This window comes from Eriocheir sinensis, chromosome 31, assembly GCF_024679095.1.
Source record: "Eriocheir sinensis breed Jianghai 21 chromosome 31, ASM2467909v1, whole genome shotgun sequence".
Classification (NCBI taxonomy): Eukaryota; Metazoa; Arthropoda; class Malacostraca; order Decapoda; family Varunidae; genus Eriocheir; species Eriocheir sinensis.
Genome location: NC_066539.1, coordinates 16,432,352 through 16,452,351, shown reverse-complemented (window position 1 = coordinate 16,452,351; position 20,000 = coordinate 16,432,352). Strand labels below are relative to the sequence as shown.

Here is a 20,000-nt window from a genome sequence, read left to right as displayed (position 1 = left end):
CCATTACACTCTCTGGGTTCGAGCTCCACAGACGTACAAAAAGAGAGATCCATTTTTCTCATTATATAAGTAGACGAACCTCTCTACATTATAAACTTCACTTTTCTTTCTAAAGCTTTAAAGTACAAAGTGGGCCATACAGGCTCCAAAACTTTCCCTCAACTCCACTCAACTTTTGACATAATTCAGAGGGCAGTAAGGCACGTGGACCTCTTGTATGATGTAGTCCACACACACACACACACACACACACACACACATTGACACACGAGTAGAAGAAATTTATAACGCTGGTCTATATAAAAAAAAAGCTGCTCGTTGTCATTAATTTTCCTCTTTCAGTAACTCTAAGGGTCGTACACTTAGACATTTCTTCGCCTAACCACAAACATTTCCCAAGACCTTTGTAAGAGCCGTGGGGCATTTCTAGGAGTAGTTTTTTTACCCTGGTGGGAGTTTGACAGGGCAGCTGCTGTGCCACGAACACTCAAGAGAACGCATTTCACCTCTTTTTTGGCCTTTAGGGATAACTGATGTGAGCGTCGGTAGCTTCTAAGAATGTGGCCCTTTATCGGGAACCTCACTCTTTCTCTCGTCATCTTCTTATTTTACATCTCCTCCTGCTACAAAAAAAAGGGAGGACGCAGACTTTCAATATTTTTACAAGAAAGGTCGCCCAAAAAAACTTCCATGACTCGATTATTCCCACGAACCATTATTATTCCATTGCAAACTTCGCCGAAACTTCTGAGTGAGTCCCGTCCCTTCACATTATTTCCCACCATTACGTCGTCTCTCCCCCAAAAAAGGGAACACGGAGACATTTCGAATAAAAGAGTATTTCGAACTCTCTCCTTCCGAACTTTGGGGTAAAGAATGAGAGTAGATGGGAGCGAATTATCATCCAATTATATCTACGACTTCGCACTTCTCTCTCTCTCTCTCTCTCACGCCATGCCCTACTCCGCCTCCCATCGCCAGGACATCAATAAGGATCCATAAAATTTCCCGGCACGACCTCCAGGCAGCGTCGAGGATTTCCGCGCACTCCGGAGATTGTCAGGTCACCGCCAACAATGTCCGGGACTTCGCCCTTCCGAGTGACGCGTCTCCGGGGTAGTGGGTCGCTGGTTCCGTTGTTACACTGTCCTTATGGGAATACTTGTTAACTTCCTTACGTGACTTCCCGTAGGTACACGCACACACAGAGACACCTACCCCTCCCCCTAACACAGACGGGAAGGTTCATAAGTCACTCAATTTAACGATACCAGAACCGTCATTCAAGAACCGTCCGGACTACACAGAACCATACTACAAAGGCACACAAAAGAACAAAGGGAGAAAACACGATCATTCAGTTTAGGTTAGGTTATGTTAGGTTAGGTTAGTTACCCATGCCATGTTTCTCCTCTCTAAGCACTCGTAACTATCTACATCAACCACTATACCTATCTATCCTTCTTCCTTTACACTCAAACACACAGCTGAAAGGCAAAGAGGTCAGGCACGTGGAGGCTGAAAAAGGAGAGGTTATTATGCGTGTTCGTTCCCAAGAGAGGCCACCGAAACAGGATATATGAATCCAGTTCAGAAATTGATCCTAATTGGACGACTCGTATCTGGGATCGAACTTGAGAGAGAGAGAGAGAGAGAGAGAGAGAGAGAGAGAGAGAGAGAGAGAGAGAGAGAGAGAGAGAGAGAGAGAGAGAGAGAGAGAGAGAGAGAGAGAGAGAGAGAGAGAGAGAGAGAGAGAGAGAGAGAGAGAGAGAGAGAGAGAGAGAGAGAGAGAGAGAGAGAGAGAGAGAGAGAGAGAGAGAGAGAGAGAGAGAGAGAGAGAGAGAGTGTGTGTGTGTGTGTGTGAAGAAGACATTATCTTGATCTGGAAAAGGATGATAATAATTAAGGAGGAGGAAAAGAAGTGGGGAAAAAGTTTAAGCGAAGAGAAATGTTAAGAGAAGAAGAGATAGAAGAAAGTGGTTGGGTTGTGCGACGTGAGATGAATTAAGGAATGCTCGGCAGGAAAGTTTGAAGGTGAAGATGAGGATGGAGAGAAAAAGTTGGCTGATTACTGCTAGAAATGATGATGGTGATAATGGTGATGATGATGTTGATGGTGATAATGATGATGATGATGACGATGTTGATGATGATGATGAGAATGATGATGAGAATGATGATGATGGTGATGATGAAGGAATGCACAGGATCGTTACATGGAAGGCTTATGAAAGAAAAATGAGCTTACTGAAAACAAGATGAACATAGAAATAACCTAAAGAGAAAATAGACAAAGGAACAGAAAAAAAGTAAGGCAAAGAGAAAAGGAAGTTAAGCCTGAAGGCCAATAATAATATGACCAAAGAAAAGTATTTGAAGAGAAAGGAAAGCGATCCGCATCATGGAACATCAAAATGAAGAAACATATCATCAGGCCGAGTTAACTATTATTTTTGCTTCATTCTGAGGTAACACGATAAATAAACCCGAGTCATGACTGAAAAATCTAAACCTGAATTAATCAAGATAGTCTAAAAGGATAAAATACTTTGAATTCGTGATTAGAAAAAATGGATGAAAATGATTACGACGATGACAGTAAGGAGACGTATGCCAAGTGTACTCGCCCCGTCATCAACTTGCAAATCCAGCCTTTCAATCAGCGGATGACCGTCTAGACTCAGCTGAGCCCCACTTTACTGTTTCAACACACGCGTTCAGGGTGTGCGAAATAACCAAAATGTTTCATATCAACACTGCATGCATGAAGAGAGGATAACGTAATAAAATAAAAGATTTCACCGTCAAAATTTCACCTTTATCTTGGCTCAGAATATCTTACATCACGTTGCTTCTTATTGGTAATTCCCAAAGTGTCTTCATGTAACAGAGTAAATGCCACGGTGACAACCCCAAAGGTCAAAGTGACAGGGTACACACAGTTGTCAGAACACCTGATAACTCGACACATAAGTTCCATATTAAAAAAAGCCTAAGTATTACTGAACATTTCACTTATCTGCAGAAATACCATGCGGGAATAAATCACTAAGCCGTAAAAGGGGAGCACGTTGCATGGACTGTGTGTATACCATAGGCAAGGGTCGACTGTCAATGAGGAGGAGTGGCAGGCCGGCTTATGGGTGTGTAAATCGTTCCAAGAATCTGAAGTTCTGAACTCCGGTGACCTGCGTGAGTGGCGGTGCATGAGTGTGACCGGTGCCGACAGGCGGCCCTCCACCACACCCACGCGCCGGCTCAGGCTGCACGGAACGCTTTTTCTTCGGCTGTTACGCAAAACTAGTTTCATTCGAGTTTTCAAAACTTAAATCTAAATATAAATAGATTGGCCCGTGTTACATTGTTTATAAGCACCCATCTGTCTTTCTATGTCACACACAAAAAAAAATCTACACTATAACTGCTAAAACTATGAATTTATTTCATTTATTTTCCTTTCTTTTTGTTTGGTATCTACTGTTTTCATGAGCACGAGCCGATGTAATGTTGTGCAGCAAGTAATTTCACTCCCATACAGCGGAGCGAGGGAAGCTGAAAAGTGTGTCGGGGCAGGAAGTGCACAGCGGCCCCACGAGGCTGCAGCCCGGCGAGTCTTTGTCGATATATCCCGCTTCAATAAAACGCAACGCTTGTAACGTTTATGAAGAAAAAAAAATACAAAAAAGTTTACACGAGATGGCGTTCATACGCAAAGCTCTTCCTTTATCTGTTGGCATTGATTTATTTGTTACTTAAGATCTTATATCTGTTTTTTTCTTCTTAACATCAAGAAGTTTAACGTTCCAAAAACAATCAGTTGAATCATATTTTTTTTCTGGGGACAATGTGACAATGACTTGTTTTCTTAAATGAATAAAAAGAAACGTTGTATCACGAATAATGCATGTTGACATAGCACGCCAATCTCAAGTTCAATTCGAAAAGATATTTAAGTGCTGGAGCTCGCACGTACGCCCTTACACGCACAGACACAGGCACACAGACACACACACAAACACACACACATACATACACACACACACACACACAAACACACTGGAGACAAACCCCGGCCGTTTTTCTTAATCGTAATGACGTCCACACATTTTTCATCACGACCGCCTGCCACTGACGTCCCCCTCTCTTCCCTTGCACGCAGCTTCGACGCCCGCGGCAGCACCATCGAAAACGGGAAGCACTGGGCGGATGAACACCTGCTGGGGCGGCGGGCGTACTTCAGGCTCCACCCAGGACACTCCCGGGGCGGCGCCTCGTCCCCCGGGGCCCACCTAGAGCTCTTCCCCGTCCAGGACCGTGACGAGGCCATCTACCGCTGCAGGGTTGACTTTCTACTCTCTCCCACCAAGAACACCATCGTCAACTTCACCGTCATCAGTAAGTACCCGATTAACTGTTATCATGAGCCATTACTAGTCTCCCTCAGGATAAACACCTTCCCGAGCGCTTTCTACTCACTTCTCTCTGATCTCAAGGTATTCCATCCACCTGGTAACCTGTATGCTCTGACCTCTACAATGTCCGAGTCACTTTTCTGTTACTGTGTGTGTCTATCTGTTATCAGTTATACACATGTTATGATAAAGTATACATCATTCTTAATCATCATAATATCTTCAACATGATATGTTAGTTCCCTAGTCTATGATACTCGATTTCATTTTCATGCCTAGGTCTTGCATGACTGTGTTTACTAGCCCGTTTCACCACTCTACAACTGTTAATATGACCCAACAGCATAATCCTTCATTCTCTTCTGCCTCTAAGACAAATCGTCCTGGTACCTGTCAACAGTTACTCTCATTTAAGCTGCCTCTTCGTAAACCAGTCGTGCATCAAAGCTTTGGCATATTCCATCTTCATCATATATGCAACATCATGCCTTATGGAGTGGGGCGAAGAGACATAAGTAGCGAGGACAAGCAAGCAGATATAGGCGAGCAAGCAACCAAGCAAGCAAGCGACTGGACCCAAAGCCCGCTCACCGGCCCAATTAGGTGAGGGAATTGCTCTATTTAGGTGGCTTCTACCTCCAAATTGGCGCCAAATTAAAGCCGACATGGGAGAAGGATGGAGCAGGTGTTCCTTGGATGAAGTGATCGAAGAATTTTGGAAACCTGATCTTGGTGAGCACATAACGCGGGTCGGTGGGCGGGAGGACAACGGGGAGAGCGGCGAATGAGTGATAGGGAGAGGAGAGGGAATGAGGCGGATAAAGAGAATGGAGAAGAGGAGAGGATTGTGGAAGAGGGAGAAGGAGAAAGAGCAGGAAGAAGAGAAGGAATACGAAGAGGAGGAGGAAAATAAGGAGAGTAAGGCAGGTTAGAAAATGGAAGAGTAAAGAAGAAAAACAGGAAGAACAGAAGAAATACGAAGAGGAGGAGGAAAATAAGCAGAGTAAGGCAGGTTAGAAAATGGAAGAGTAAAAAGGAAAAACAGGAAGAAGAGAAAGAATAGGAAGAGGATGGTGAAAAGGAAAAGGAGAAAGAGGAGGAATATAATCACAGTAAGGCAGGTTGAAAAATGTTGAAGTAAAGAGGAAAAGCAGGAAGAAGAGAAGGAATATGAAGAGGATGGCGAAGAAGAAGAGGTGGAGAAATAATATAACCAGAGTAAGGCAGGTTAAAAAAAAAAAAAGCCTGTTCGCTAATACTGAGTCTGTTTTAAAAGCATATTCACTTCAGTTCATAGATTAAAGTAATAAAACCAAGAGAAGAAGGTGTCCTAAGCTGCACCCTATCATACCTATTAGACACCTTGACGAATCTGAGCGAGGCGTAGAACGGGATTAAATAATTTGGAGAAGGAGGAGGACGAGGATGAGGACGAGGATAAAGAAGAGGAAAGGAGGTAAAAGGTGTATAGCAAAGAGGAACATGGAGTGGGGCGGAGATAAAATGGTGCAGAAAGTCAAATTGAAATAAGAGGGAGAAGGTGAAAGTGACCTGGGCATATCGATGAACATCTTCGCTTTCCCCGCTCTCTTTCGATGTGGTCCGCTGGAAATATTAGAATACCGGGATGTTTGTTGGCGGCAAGGATGGGACGGAGATCAGTCGTGAAAGTGAAGACGAGTGAGTCGAGCTTCTAAACTGATCAGCGTTACCGGATATCGTACTCACCGAAATGTGTTTTTTTAGTTACTGACTCATAACTATCGCAAAGAAGGTAGCAACCAATAACGTTTTTAACAATAACTTTAGTAGAATATTGCTACTTTGACGGGTACGACAGTTTTGGAGCTGAAACTAACAAGTCCAATGTTCTGAGTACGATAATTTGGATATGCTGATGCTGCTCAGTCTTAACAAATTAACTAAATATTTGGCGGCTTACATTTGCAGCGTCTGAGCTACTCTATTTTGTATGTAGTGAATAATTTGTATATTTTAATAGATTCAAGGGCGCAAAAGCTCACTCAACGTTAGGCATAGATTCCCTCCTCTCCGTCAGTGAGGAGGCGGACATTAGCAGCAGAGAGTCTCCACTGATCAAGATGGCTGTTACCGCGGGCCAATCAGAGTTCAGCTTTAGCGTTCACCATTGGGGGAATAATTAAGAGAAAGTCTTCATTTGATATAATTAAACGAATGTGTATCTATTTAATCACTATAAACATTACCAAGACAACTATATATGAATTTCCTTCGGTCCTTCTCTTTCCGTTCAATTACCTCGCCCACCGCCCTGCCGCCCACCTTTCCCGCCACCTTGAAAATAAGAGAGTGAGGAGCTTCTTGCGCTGTTTGTCTCGCGTTCTAAAGACCTCAAAATGTGCCACCTTGCTTCAAAGGGAAGTTATTAGGGCGAGAGACGAGGGTGCGGGAGGCTTAAAACTAATGAAAGTCGCCGCCATAAGGGGATTCAAGGGAGGAAAATATATAGAGTTTTGCTTCAACCCTCGCGTCGTGATGCCCAAGAATCCTCTCTCCTTTTCAGAACGGTGAAATATTATATGAAAAGGGTAAAGTTCGCATCAACGGGGAAACGGAAAATGAGGGTAAAATGAGATCTTTGTATCCAGCGCACATCTTCAAGTAGGTCGTTGGCCTGAGAGAAGCAATGCAATCCTAGCCGACTCGTCTCCGTTATAAATGCACCACAATCTACACAGAAAGTCGTTCAGGAGGCGACATGCACTACAGATCCCGTTCAACTGTCTTGTGTGTGGGAGGGAAGAGGAGACGGCACTACACAACGCCTCCTTGCGCCATAGTTACAGCGTCCTGAGCGGAAAGGAGGAGTAGTGGGGTGGAGGGAAGGGAGGCAGGAGGCAGCGATGAGGGAAGGAGAAACGGAGGCCATGACAGGGAAAGGGCGGAGTGGAGCGGGAGTGATGAGAGCAGAGGAATCACTTGGGAAATTATATGCGAAATTTGAAAAGGTAAAAGGAGGAAACTTAAATTTAGGAAAGAGGACAAACTACTGAGGCACGAATAAAAGAAAAAGGATGAAGAGGAGACAAAGGGAAGGGAGACTGTGGACTGTAGAGGGAGTTGAAGACCGAAAGAAGGATCACTGCAGCTAAAATCAGGATCACAAAGCCTGATTGCTTTGATCCTGTTCTGCTACATTATGACGTCATCACCACAGGGAGGGACGCGCATAGGGCGGCCGGGGCGGGGAATGATCCTGCCCGAAAGTGCCGACTCATTCCGCCGTAATTACATCCCAGTCCGTGTGTTCCGCTGCCCCCATGCTGCTGAGGGCCGAGGAAAGCCAATAAACCTGAGGCCCACCATAAGCCATTGATCTCAGTCCATTAGGCCAACTATTTCTACGCGCAATTGATTCTGTATCAGAAGTTAGCAAGGCGCGGCGAGAGGACAAGTCCCCGTCCCTCCAAACGCATCCCCGCCGGTGCCTCAGCCACGCGCCATGCGGCCGGCGGCGAGGGTCACTTTCAGAGTCATGTTATCGCCAGGATGGAGATAATACGTTCAGTTTCAGGGCTTCAGTAGTGGCGTTAGTAGTCAACTGATCGCCGTGGATGCAGGTGGCTGGGAGGTTGCCACGCATTAATGGGAAAACGGACCAAAACTAGTGCCTCTTTTTTACGGAAGCCGAAGCCGGTTCACAGATAAAACTCGCGCAACCTATCTGTGTGCGGGGCTAATGTGGGGCGGCGAGGGTGGCGGAGGCAGGAGGGGTAAATACTAGCAAGTGTGTGTGTGTGTGTGTGTGTGTGTGTGTGTGTGTGTGTGTGTGTGTGTGTGTGTGTGTGTGTGTGTGTGTGTGTGTGTGTCAGAGAGAAAAGCAAATTAAAGAAAATGAGGTGTTGACGGAGTCTCCTACAAAAAATAGAAACTTGAACAGTGCCTTAAGAAACACACACACACACACACACACACACACACACACACACACACACACACACACACACACACACAGACACGCAGGCGGGCCTTTTAAGCTCGTCTATGGAAAAAGGCAAATATTTTTCAAGTTCCTAAGTACGATTCAGTAACAGAATACGGTATATATCACAGCAATAAAGTAGTACCAATACGCTCAGTTTACTCCCCATGCACAAAGACGGTCAATTATTTTCTTAAAGGAGTTAATTGTTTTTGCACTAAATATTTCTGCAGGAAGGTTGTTCCAATGGTGGGTGCCTCGGTTTGAAAAAAAAATCCTGCCGTGATCTGTACTTTATTCCTCGCCTGAATCGGTCAATCATTATTTATAGGTTTGGCGTTAGCTGACGAATACTGCACTGCATATACCAGGTGGGATCTCACAGTCAACTTATATAAAAATAGCAGTACTTTTGGCACTTACATTCAAAATTCCTCGCCATGAAATCGAGCAGAGAGATAGAATTATTGCATTTTTTTACAGAAACTTGCACATTTCAGGTCGCTGCTGATGGTAACCCCGTGTTTGATTCCTCCTCTACGAGAATAACGATGAGAAGGGAGAGAGAGAGAGAGAGAGAGAGAGAGAGAGAGAGAGAGAGAAATCCCCGAGGGTTAGGCCGGATTCAGCAGTTAACTCACTTTTACGGCAGACCAGTTAGAGAGAGAGAGAGAGAGAGAGAGAGAGAGAGAGAGAGAGAGAGAGAGAGAGAGAGAGAGAGAGAGAGAGAGAGAGAAGGAGCAAGACAATAAAAGAGAAACAGTTAAATCCATGGGAGGGAGGTATGGACAGAAATCAGAGATGGAAAAGGAAAGGACGAAGGAAAGTGCTACAGTGGTTAAGGGGAACTGCTTGGAAGGACGGAGGAAGGCAGGGAGGGAGGTGCCAGGGGAGAAGGGGCAAGAGAAGGGGAAACTCGTGTTGTCCGTCAGGGAAGTGTGGAAATACGGCGTCAACGATGTGTAGTAAACGGAGCGAGGTAAAAGGCGACTCCTCTTGATATTTCTTATGGAACCTTGAGACCCAGCAGCTAAGGCAGTAATGTCAGGCCTCCCACAGTGCTTTTTCTGCCTCTCCGACTCTCTCTCTCTCTGTTCATCTATCTATCTATCTGTGCACTTCCTCGTCCGTCTGTTTATCTGTCTGTCTATCTCTCTGTCCCTCTCCCTCAAGAAATGAATCAAGATGCGATGAAAAAGTGCAAAACCAAGCATGTACATCGCTTCTCAGTATTGAGACACCAACCAAAATACGGAGACGAACCTTCTTAGAGATCACAGGGACTTGATCTTCAGGCGCTGACAAAGAGAAAATGTCACCGAGAGCAATCAATGTTTAAATAAGTCAAATAACACAGCCTTCTCGCTTCTTCCTTCTTTCTTTTCTTCATTTCTTCTTGTCAAGGCTCTGAAAGTGTAGTCCGTCTGTACGCTTATATTTCTGTTCTTGATTTATGTCACTTCCTCTTGCATTATTCCGGTTCCCAGTCCAATGTCTCGAAAGCAATGTCCATCATAGTGAAATAAGACTTTCGTGCTGCGCCACCAACCCGCACATTAAGAGTTGACTTTTACACTCGACAGCTGAGAGGCATGTTCTCTAAATCTTCTTCATAAGGTTTTCCAGTGTAGAGTTTTTTAGACCAGTGACAGCTTGAGAAGGCAAAGCAAGATGAACGTGAATTTGTACGTCTAAAAAGAGAAAAAACAGCAAACAGGTGAGAGAGGTGATGCATGACAAGGTAAATTATTCACGCTAATGACCTTTCCTCCCCCTCCAGTGAACTACAACACAGTAAATACGAAATAAACCTTCAGCAGAGTCAGTGTTCTACGTAGAGTCACACGAGAGAAAAAAATCAGTTTATTGCATTTTCTGTTGTCCATGTACATTTATTTGTGTACTAGATACGCTCACATACACCCTCACCTCGACCTCCCATAAAATCTTAAAACAAAATTTGAACTATGGAGGGAGCAGCGGGTATGTTACAAGGCTTACCGATACTCCTAAAAAAAGACTCAACAACCCAGCAGCTCTCCGATGACGTTGCAACACGACGCCGAACTACCCTCCCGCCCTCTGCGCCGCCGCCATCACTTCGACTTTTCCCCTTTTCCCGAGACTGTAAGGGCAAGCATTCCGATAGGACATAATATTCCCTTTGTCGAAGGTGTCTGCGGCAATGTGGATATCTGGTAATATCGGTTTATCCATTCTCTCTATCTGCCTGCCCGCCTGCCTGCTCTCTTGCCTGCCTACCTACCTACCCACCAGCCAGTCTACTTTTACCTATTTACCTACTTATCTACTTGCTCTCTCTCTCTCTCTCTCTCTCTCTCTCTCTCTCTCTCTCTCTCTCTCTCTCTCTCTCTCTCTCTCTCTCTCTCTCTCTCCTATTATACATATTATGAAAACAAATCAACAGATAGATACAAGGAAAGGAAAATGAAGAGATAAGTTGATAGATAAACATAGATAGATAGATAGAAAATAGATAGGCATGCAGAGAGAGAGAGAGAGAGAGAGAGAGAGAGAGAGAGAGAGAGAGAGAGAGAGATCAACAGTGCCAGACATATTCCTCATCAGTATGTATGAAGCATCTCACCCTCCTCCTCCCCTCACCATTCCTCCTCCTCCTCCTCCTCCTCCTCCTCCTCCTCCTACTTGCTTCCATTCGGCGTTTCCTTCCCTGTCCCATTTCCCTCCCTTCCTCCTTGCCTCGTGCCTCACAACCACATCTTCCTCCCTTTCTCTCCCCCTTACTCAGGTGTCAGAGTCTCCCTAGGACCCTAACTGAGTCATAACATGCTTCTATGCCTTCCTTCATGCCTCCCCTCCTTCCCTTCCCTTCCTCCCTCCTTCCCTACGTCCCTCCGGAGCATCTACACCTCGCCTTTCCCCTCCATAAGCCTGTTTACACCCGCTGTTTATACTTCCTCGATGATTCTTTCTCCATCTTCCTCTCGGCCTAAAAGCAGCCTCTCCTTTTTGTGTGTGTGCGGCCGCGGGTGCTTTTTCTGCTTTTTCGTCCGGTATCCGTGTCTAAAAGGAAGGCCAGAAGTGTTCTCCATAAAATATTCAGAGCCAAACGCCGCGGCCCCAAAGGTTAATGGGATGATAAATGAAGGTTTTCTTTACGCCGGCGTACAAGAAGGTAATTCATTCTTATACGCCCCCATTTTCTCGCGCGTACTTTACGACGATGATGAATAGGACCAGAAACTTAGGGCGTGATAAAAACAAATAAAAAAAAAATGAGAAAAAGGAAAATGGGTAAGAATAACGCCAGGAAAGCATCTTTAAAAACATAATATATAAAATGAAGGAGGCATTTTTTGCAGCTTCCTTTCATTTCCTTTACTTACAGGAAACACATAACGAAATAGTGTGCCGCGAAAAGCTAAATATGTAGAGGTGGTTGCTTTGTATGACGCGTACTATTTAAACGGACGACAAATAAACCAAGAATAAAAAATAAAAGAAACATTACATTAAAAAAAAATTAAATAAATGTCGTGACGATTTCCAGGAGACGGCAACGAAGAGGTTTTTGTGTTTATCTCACCCTGCCTGTCTCTGCCTCTGCGTCAGTCTATATATTTGTCAGTGTGTGTATGTCTCTGTCTGTCTATTTGTCTGTCTGTCTGTCCGTCTGTCTGTCTCTCAGTACTCATAGCGCACGCAGGGAGGCAAATACACACACACACACACACACACACACACACACACACACACACACACACACACACACACACACACACACACACACACACATATATTCCTAGCCCCATTCACGCTGCCCATCTACAAATTACTTACACGAGCAAGACCCTCATTTCCTTGCTCTCCCGGCGGTCTTTGAGAGAGGAGACAATCGACATTCCTCACCCATGCTCCTGTTTAGCCCCGGGAAGGACAAATGGTTCTCTTAGAGGGGTCCTGTAGGGTGAGGTTGCGTTCCCCTTCAGTCTCTTTGTCTCCGTTTCAGTATCTTTCTGTTTCCGTCCCCGTGTCATGCTCTGTTTAGCTTAGTCTCTCTCTCTCTCTCTCTCTCTCTCTCTCTCTCTCTCTCTCTCTCTCTCTCTCTCTCTCTCTCTCTCTCTCTCTCTCTCTCTCTCTCTCTCTCTCTCTCTCTCTCTCTCTCTCTCTCTCGGGATAAGCAACGACCCACTTCTGTCCCATCCACTTCCTACTCAAATCTCTCTCTCTCTCTCTCTCTCTCTCTCTCTCTCTCTCTCTCTCTCTCTCTCTCTCTCTCTCTCTCTCTCTCTCTCTCTCTCTCTCTCTCTCTCTCTCTCTCTCTCTCTCTCTCTCTCTCTCTCTCTCTCTCTCTCTCTCTGTGTTTGTGTTTGTGTTTGTGTGTGTGTGTGTGTGGGTGTGTGTGTGAGTGTGAGTGTGTGTGAGATCGGTCCGTTTCATATCTACCTCCAATGTTCTCTCATAATAGGTTATATTGTTTAATTTCCTCTCCTCAAAGTCTGTTTTCATCTCTCTCTCTCTCTCTCTCTCTCTCTCTCTCTCTCTCTCTCTCTCTCTCTCTCTCTCTCTCTCTCTCTCTCTCTCTCTCTCTCTCTCTCTCTTCTTTCCCTTCTCCAGATTTACATTTATATTCTTCTTCTTTCCATCCTCCTCCTCCTCCTCCTCCTCCTCCTCCTCCTCCTCTCCACCTCTTCATCATCATCCTCCGTTATCCCTACTCCACTTTCTTTCCCCATCCTCTTCGTTCCTTCTTTTCCTTCCGCCCTTCCTCTCCTTCGTGTTATTCATGCTAATTCAGTTTTGGACTCTTGATGTCACCACCAGAGGGCCATACTGTTGAGGGAGGAAAGGAGACGCGTAGGGGAAGGCAGGGGGGGAGGAGGAGGAGGGGGAGGAGAGAAAACACCGAGGGATGAAAGGACAGAGGAAAGGAGGGGCGGAGGGGAATGGAAAATGAGGTATACAGGAAGAGAAAAATGCATTACCTGTATAAAAGTCTTCTCCCCGCAAGCCTACACAGACATATACGCTTCCCACCCACCCCACACACACATCCGAGCATCCGAGGTAAGAATGATGCACACACACACACACACGCGCTCTCGACCCTGTTAGTCAAGTGTCATACTCCGATCACAGCTGCTGCGGGCGAGGGTAAGCAGGGAGGTGGATAGGAAAACACACAACACACAGGGTACATCGTGTTGTGTGCACTAGACTAGAGTAAGACAAGAGGTTGACGAAAGGGAGGAGACAGAAGAGTGAGCGGTGTTTAGAAGAGAAATGTACGAGACAAACTGCAAGAAGAGGCATCAAGGTACTATGGACAAATGATAGAGTTTAATTTCCTGTCGACTTGAATATTATGCCAGACGGAGGAGAATAAAATAAAGAAATAAGAAAAGAGAGAAAGTACGTAAGAAGGAAAATAAAGGACAGAAAAGAAAGTGAGAAAGAAAAAACAGAAAACAGAGCGAGGGAGAGAAAAGGAAAGAAAGAAAGAAGGAAAGAAAGTAGAAGAGAGAGAGAGAGAGAGAGAGAGAGAGAGAGAGAGAGAGAGAGAGAGAGAGAGAGAGAGAGAGAGAGAGAGAGAGAGAGAGAGAGAGAGAGAGAGAGAGAGAGAGAGAGAGAGAGAATAAAATATGACATAAAACTGAAATAAAAGTACATATAAAATAACCAAAACCCAAAGAAAAGAGAACGATAAGACAGGCGTATTGCTGACAGAGGTGAAAAAGCTTGGTTCACCGCCCTAATATCTTCAGTCCAGAAATAATCCCTCAGCTTGGAAAAAGTCCCCGCAACGAATGATCAGACGATTTTCTAGGAAGGAGAGAAAATACACAAACGTTTGCAGAGTTTCTTCTTAATCGGAAATACAAACACGCCTCTTCTTTCTTTCCTTCGATAGCTGAACGTTGAGGCTATTTCTACATATTTCTGAAACACATTGTGAAAAGATATACGTTGGAAATGGAAAGAAGTATTATGAAAATTATATAAGCATCAATACGCTCGCTAAAAATAACTTGATCTGGGAATTGAGAGCCTGATATGTTTGCGCTCTCATTCATTTTTCGTCCGAGCATTTCTGATTAACGGTAGTAGTCCTGATAAACTGTGTACCGTTTTAGCTCACGGACCTCACTGAGTACGCAGAGGACGGTTTGGGCACAAAGAAAAGTCTCATCACAGAAGGAATGGAAAAAGAAATATAGGAAATCCACGACGGCTGGCGGAGAGGGTGGAAAAAAAGGAGCGAGGGGAGAGTACGAGGATAATAATAGTCTAGCAAATAACATCAACCGGCGTCTCCAGGTACTGACAGGTGTTATGCGGGAAGGATATTATCGCCCAGTCACGAGCTCACTCACACCTACTCACGATGACGCGCCAATATTTTCTTCAGGGGGGTAAACATATAATTTTACGTATTCAAAGTAAGAAAACATGATAAGAAAAGATATGTATCTGTTTATTTTTTGTATATATTTTCTGGTAGATAAAGATGATAAAATGTAAATTATTAGATAGACAGATGGTTATATATAGATGACATAGATAGATAAATATACTAAGATATGTATAAAGATATAGATCGACAGATATGAAGATAGATAGATCGAGATAGATTGATAAATAAATAGACTGTGATATATAGATAGATAGATAAATAGAATACACACACACACACACACACACACACACACACACACACACACACACATACATACTAAACAAAAGAAAGGCTCCACACTCACACACAAACACGATGGCATTGTTTTCAGGTGGCAAAAAAAAAAAAAAAATCAGTAATGAGTTGTATTCCCCCAAGAGAGACGAAAAAAAGGAAAAAGTAGTGAAAATAAAAAAAATACCCAGTCCGCATTTTCTAACACCAGGACGTAGGCGAGGGGGAGACTTTCCAAATTTTCTACCTGGCGGACTAATTGATTTCCCAAACGTCGCAGATCAAAACAGACGCAGTAATAGGTAATTGTCGTCCCTCTTGTTCCCTTCTCCCGCCCTTCCTGTAGTCTCTCACTCAACAATGCCATTTCTCTCGTCCCTCATTCCCTCAAAGCCCCTCTGAAAGCCAGGCACCCTCACCCACATCGACAAACACAATTACCAACTCACCACTTTGTCCATGAAACGCAAAGCAAGCAAACCTAAGCACGGAGGGTCCAGAGTGCTTCAAAACGGACAAGGGCCAACTTTATCTCCTCCACTACCATTGCCACCACAAGCACCACCATCATTGTCATCATCACAACACCCACTCCAAGCCACCACCACCATCATCAAAACCACTCATAATCTCTCTCGCCGGACACAAATCACTCCAGCTGTTATTGCTGCTAAAACTCCCTCTCACTCCCTTCCTCCCTCCCGGCAGGTAATCCCGGACACGGTGTTTCATATTCATACGGCGTTGCTAAGGTGATTTGTCTGTAATCTGGAGGCGAGGGAATCATGACTCCCGCTCCTTGCATTTTAATAAGGAAAACATACGACTAATAAAGGAGGACTTAGAAGGTGTTATGCGCGTGTGTGTGCGTTGTCCGTGATGATATAAAAACACTGATCTTTTTTATTCTTTATATATACTTCAATTTATATACTTTCATTATATGTTTCAGTTTGTTATGCATTAGTTTATCTATTGGTTATTTGTAATTCATGTTATTATTGACTTTTGGAACATACAATACGACAACGGGTCACTCATTAAATATTCACGTTCAGCTTACATTACTTCATCATTTTTTTTCCTTATTGTGTTTTCATTTTCACAGCTATTTATGTTTCCACCATTCTCCTCCTCCTCCTCCTCCTCCTAATCCTCCTCCTTTTTCTTCTCCTCCACCTCCTTCTTCCCCTTCCTCCTATTCGTCATGTAAAATAAACAACATATGATGAGAAAAATTAAAAGCAAATATGTTGTCACAGTGAGAACGATGCGTCTATTGTGGGAATACTACGAATGGCTCCCTTTTTTTCTCTCTCACTGCAATCACGCTTCGTCTAACAAAACACACACACACATACACACACACACACACACACACACACACACACACACACACACACTCACACACGCCGACAGTTATCTACCACCTTCCACCACAACAACAGCTGCTCCCAAACACACCGCCGCCGAGGACCGAGCTCACCTGTTCCCCACCTGTTGATTGCAAAACAAATTAAGTAATGTGTTGACGAGGGTTCTATTATCTTCCCCTTTCCTCCCTTCTCTCCACCTCTCATTTAATCTTTCTTTACCTGAGTATTACCCTTTCTCTCTCTCTCTCTCTCTCTCTCTCTCTCTCTCTCTCTCTCTCTCTCTCTCTCTCTCTCTCTCTCTCTCTCTCTCTCTCTCTCTCTCTCTCTCTCTCTCTCTCTCTCTCTCTGTCATTCGTGGAAGGGGTGAGGGGAAAATCTAGATCTAGGAGGCAGTAAAACTTTTGTCTCCTGGGACCGAAACAACTTCTGATGCTTTACTCTCCTCCTCTTGTTCCTTGTCACAGCGTAAATTTGCAAGAGACAGTTTGGGAGCGTTTTCCGGCGTGAGAGTGACGGAGGGGAGAAGGGAGAGGGGAGAGAGCTAGAGGTAGAGACACACGCAGCGAGACCCGAGGAGCGTGGAAGGGGAGAATAAAGGTAATACTGAAATGGAGGAGTCGGAGAAAAGGACGCCAGGAGAGGGTGGCACGAAGGGTGATAGGGACAAACCGGGTAGGGAGAGAGAGAGAGAGAGAGAGAGAGAGAGAGAGAGAGAGAGAGAGAGAGAGAGAGAGAGAGAGAGAGAGAGAGAGAGAGAGAGAGAGAGAGAGAGAGAGAGAGAGAGAGAGAGAGAGAGAGAGAGAGAGAGAGAATCGGTAAACTTAAGACTCCAAGAAGTAAAAGTTTAAAAGACAAGGAAAGATATTCGTTCGAGCTGAAAGAAAAACATATATGCTGCAGGAAAAGAAAAGAAAGAACAGGATCGGGAAAAGTAAGCAGGAAAAAAATGGAAAAAATACAAGTTAAAGAAGACGGAGTAAGAAGAGCTGTAACCGGTTGTAGTACTAATGAGACAGGATCATTTGGAAGACAAGGAGCGGGAGATGGTTAAATAAACATGCTGAGGGCCTTTACCACGGCACTGCTGAAGAAAAGGTTATCCAGGGGTCTTAGAAAAGTGAAATAAAGTAACGAAGATTCCCCTACCACCTTTTAAGTCGAGGCAAAAAAAAAATCAACGTAAACTCAAAAAAAAAAAATACAACTCCGACTGCGACCTTAAAATTGAGACTCCGACTCCAGGAAATTTTAAGGTTGCGACTCCGACTCAAGGAAATTTTAAGGTTACGACTCCAGCTTCAGGAAATTTTAGGGTTGCGACTCCGACTCAAGGAGATTTTAAGGTTGCGACTCAAACTCTAGGAAATTTTAGGGTTGCGACTCCGACTCTAGGATATTTTAAGGTTGCGACTCCGACTCAAGGAAATTTTAAGGTTGCGACTCAGACTCCAGGAAATTTTAACGTTGCGACTCCGACTCCAGGAAATTTTAACGTTGCGACTCAGACTCCAGGAAATTTCAAGGTTGCGACTCCGACTCGAGGAAATTTTAGGGTTGGGACTCCGACTCCAGGAAATTTTAAGGTTGCGACTCCCAACTCCAGGAAATTTTAACGTTGCGACTCCGACTACAGGAAATTTTAACGTTGCGACTCCGACTCCGAGATAATATTCCCGACTCCATCTCCGACTCCACATCTCAGTAGTAAAGTGTACAAAATGACATATGCATGCGTTACTTACGTCAGTGTGGTGTTTGAAAGGTCCATGAGACGGAAACATTCACTTATTTGAAGAGTGTAACCTGATTCCAAAGAACGAGATCTGAAAGACACAGAAAAGGCCGTTACAGATTTTCAACAAGATAATTTCGAGCATAATGTCATCATTACCAATTCTTTTAAGGTCAATATTCATTTCCTTTATAACTTTACAATCAGAGGTATGAGAGAAAACAGTAGCTCGACACCTTATTTTGTTTTTTCACGTTTTCGTCGTCAATTTTTGATGCTCACTAATATTCCTCATTCGCTACATTCAGGAATTAAAATTGACAATATCGTACATCAGAAAATAATATTACAATCTTAGCATTCTCATTAAATTATCGTGTTGAGTTGGTGGTTTATATATCGACAGCCTCTTTGGGAAACGTAGAGATGAGAAGGAAGCAACATGAAAATATGGAAAGTATGCAACAGAACTGACTGACCTGCAATCTTCCTCTCATACACTTGATACGAAAACAACTTACGAGGCTGCCTGCTTTAGTGGTTTGATCGATTCGTCAGCAATTTAAGTAACCAGGAGAACAAAGCAAAGCAAAGCAGGACGACGATGAAAAATACAACACAAAGCAGATCAAAAGAAAACCATTAAACCATGTGTGTGGGGGGGAGGGGAGGGGGGGGGGGAGGTTGTGTGTTTGTGTGTGCTTCGTCTTGTTATGTCAGGCGGCAAAGAGTGCTTTTCAGTTTGCTCAAGTTGAAAGGTAGAATAAAACAGCAAACTCTTCCTCGCACTCCCTCGCTTCTGGCTGTGCCCTTCGCGTCTCAATCTTTCCCTCCTTCTTTTCATCTCCGTCAATTCAAGGAGCACTTTCTCCTTGCTCTTTTTTTTTTCGTACCCCCCTCCTCCTCCTCCTCCTCCTCCTCTTTCTCTTTTTTTTCCTCTTCCTCCTCCTCCTCCTCCTCTTTCTCCAACTCCTCCTCCTCCTCCTCTAGACTACAAAAGAGCCAATTTTAATCTCGCTCGTGAACTGCTGACCCAGACAACTTGGTAACCCACAAACTTTACTCCTGTGGACGGCGCGTGGAAGGGCTTCAAGAACAAACTCCTAGAGGTAGAGAGAACAACTGTTCCCGTGAAGACTAGAACAAATAATGCCATAAGCCCACCATGGATTACTACCCAAGTTCGACGGGCAATTAATTTAAAGAACAGAAAATACAACTTGCTAAAGGACAACAGCACTGATGAGGCACGCGAACAGTACCATCAAGGCCTCAGAGCTTGCAGAACTCTTATTCGACAACGTAAACGCGACCATGAAAAGCAAATTGCACGCGAAGCCATGTCCAACCCGAAAAAGTTTTTTCACGTATATAAGAACCAAAAAAGAAGACAAAAAGCAACATCGGTCCCCTAAACGATGAAAGTGACGTACTAACCCTAGACAGCAGACAAATGGTCGAAATTCTAAACAAAAAATTCGCGTCTGTGTTCACGGTCGAGAACACCCAGTCCGTACCTGAGAGCCCTACCCCACCAATGGGAATCACATCCCTAGAAATTGGCACAATTGACGAACGGGACGTGCAAAAGTACCTAGATAAACTCGAGACAAACAAGTCCACCGGACCCGACGACTTGTCACCCAAGCTGCTCAAGGAACTCAAACAGCAAATCCTCAAGCCACTCACCGCCATCTATAATCTGACACTACAACAAAACAAAGTTTCAGAAGACTGGAAGCAAGCAAACGTAACACCGATCTACAAAAAGGAAGACAAAAGTGTGGCCTTAAACTACCGACCAATCACCTTGACCTCGGTGGCGGGAAAAATTCTCGAGAAG

General features: G+C 44.3%; 1 protein-coding gene across 1 annotated transcript in view; it reads left to right on the top strand.

Annotated features, from left to right (window-relative positions):
* Positions 1-20,000, top strand: part of LOC127005976 (nephrin-like) — a 154,182-nt gene that overhangs the window by 8,330 nt on the left and 125,852 nt on the right. The window contains exon 2 of the mRNA XM_050875453.1: positions 4,160-4,395. Coding sequence (XP_050731410.1) covers positions 4,160-4,395 — 236 coding nt within the window. The remainder of the gene's footprint in view (positions 1-4,159; positions 4,396-20,000) is intronic.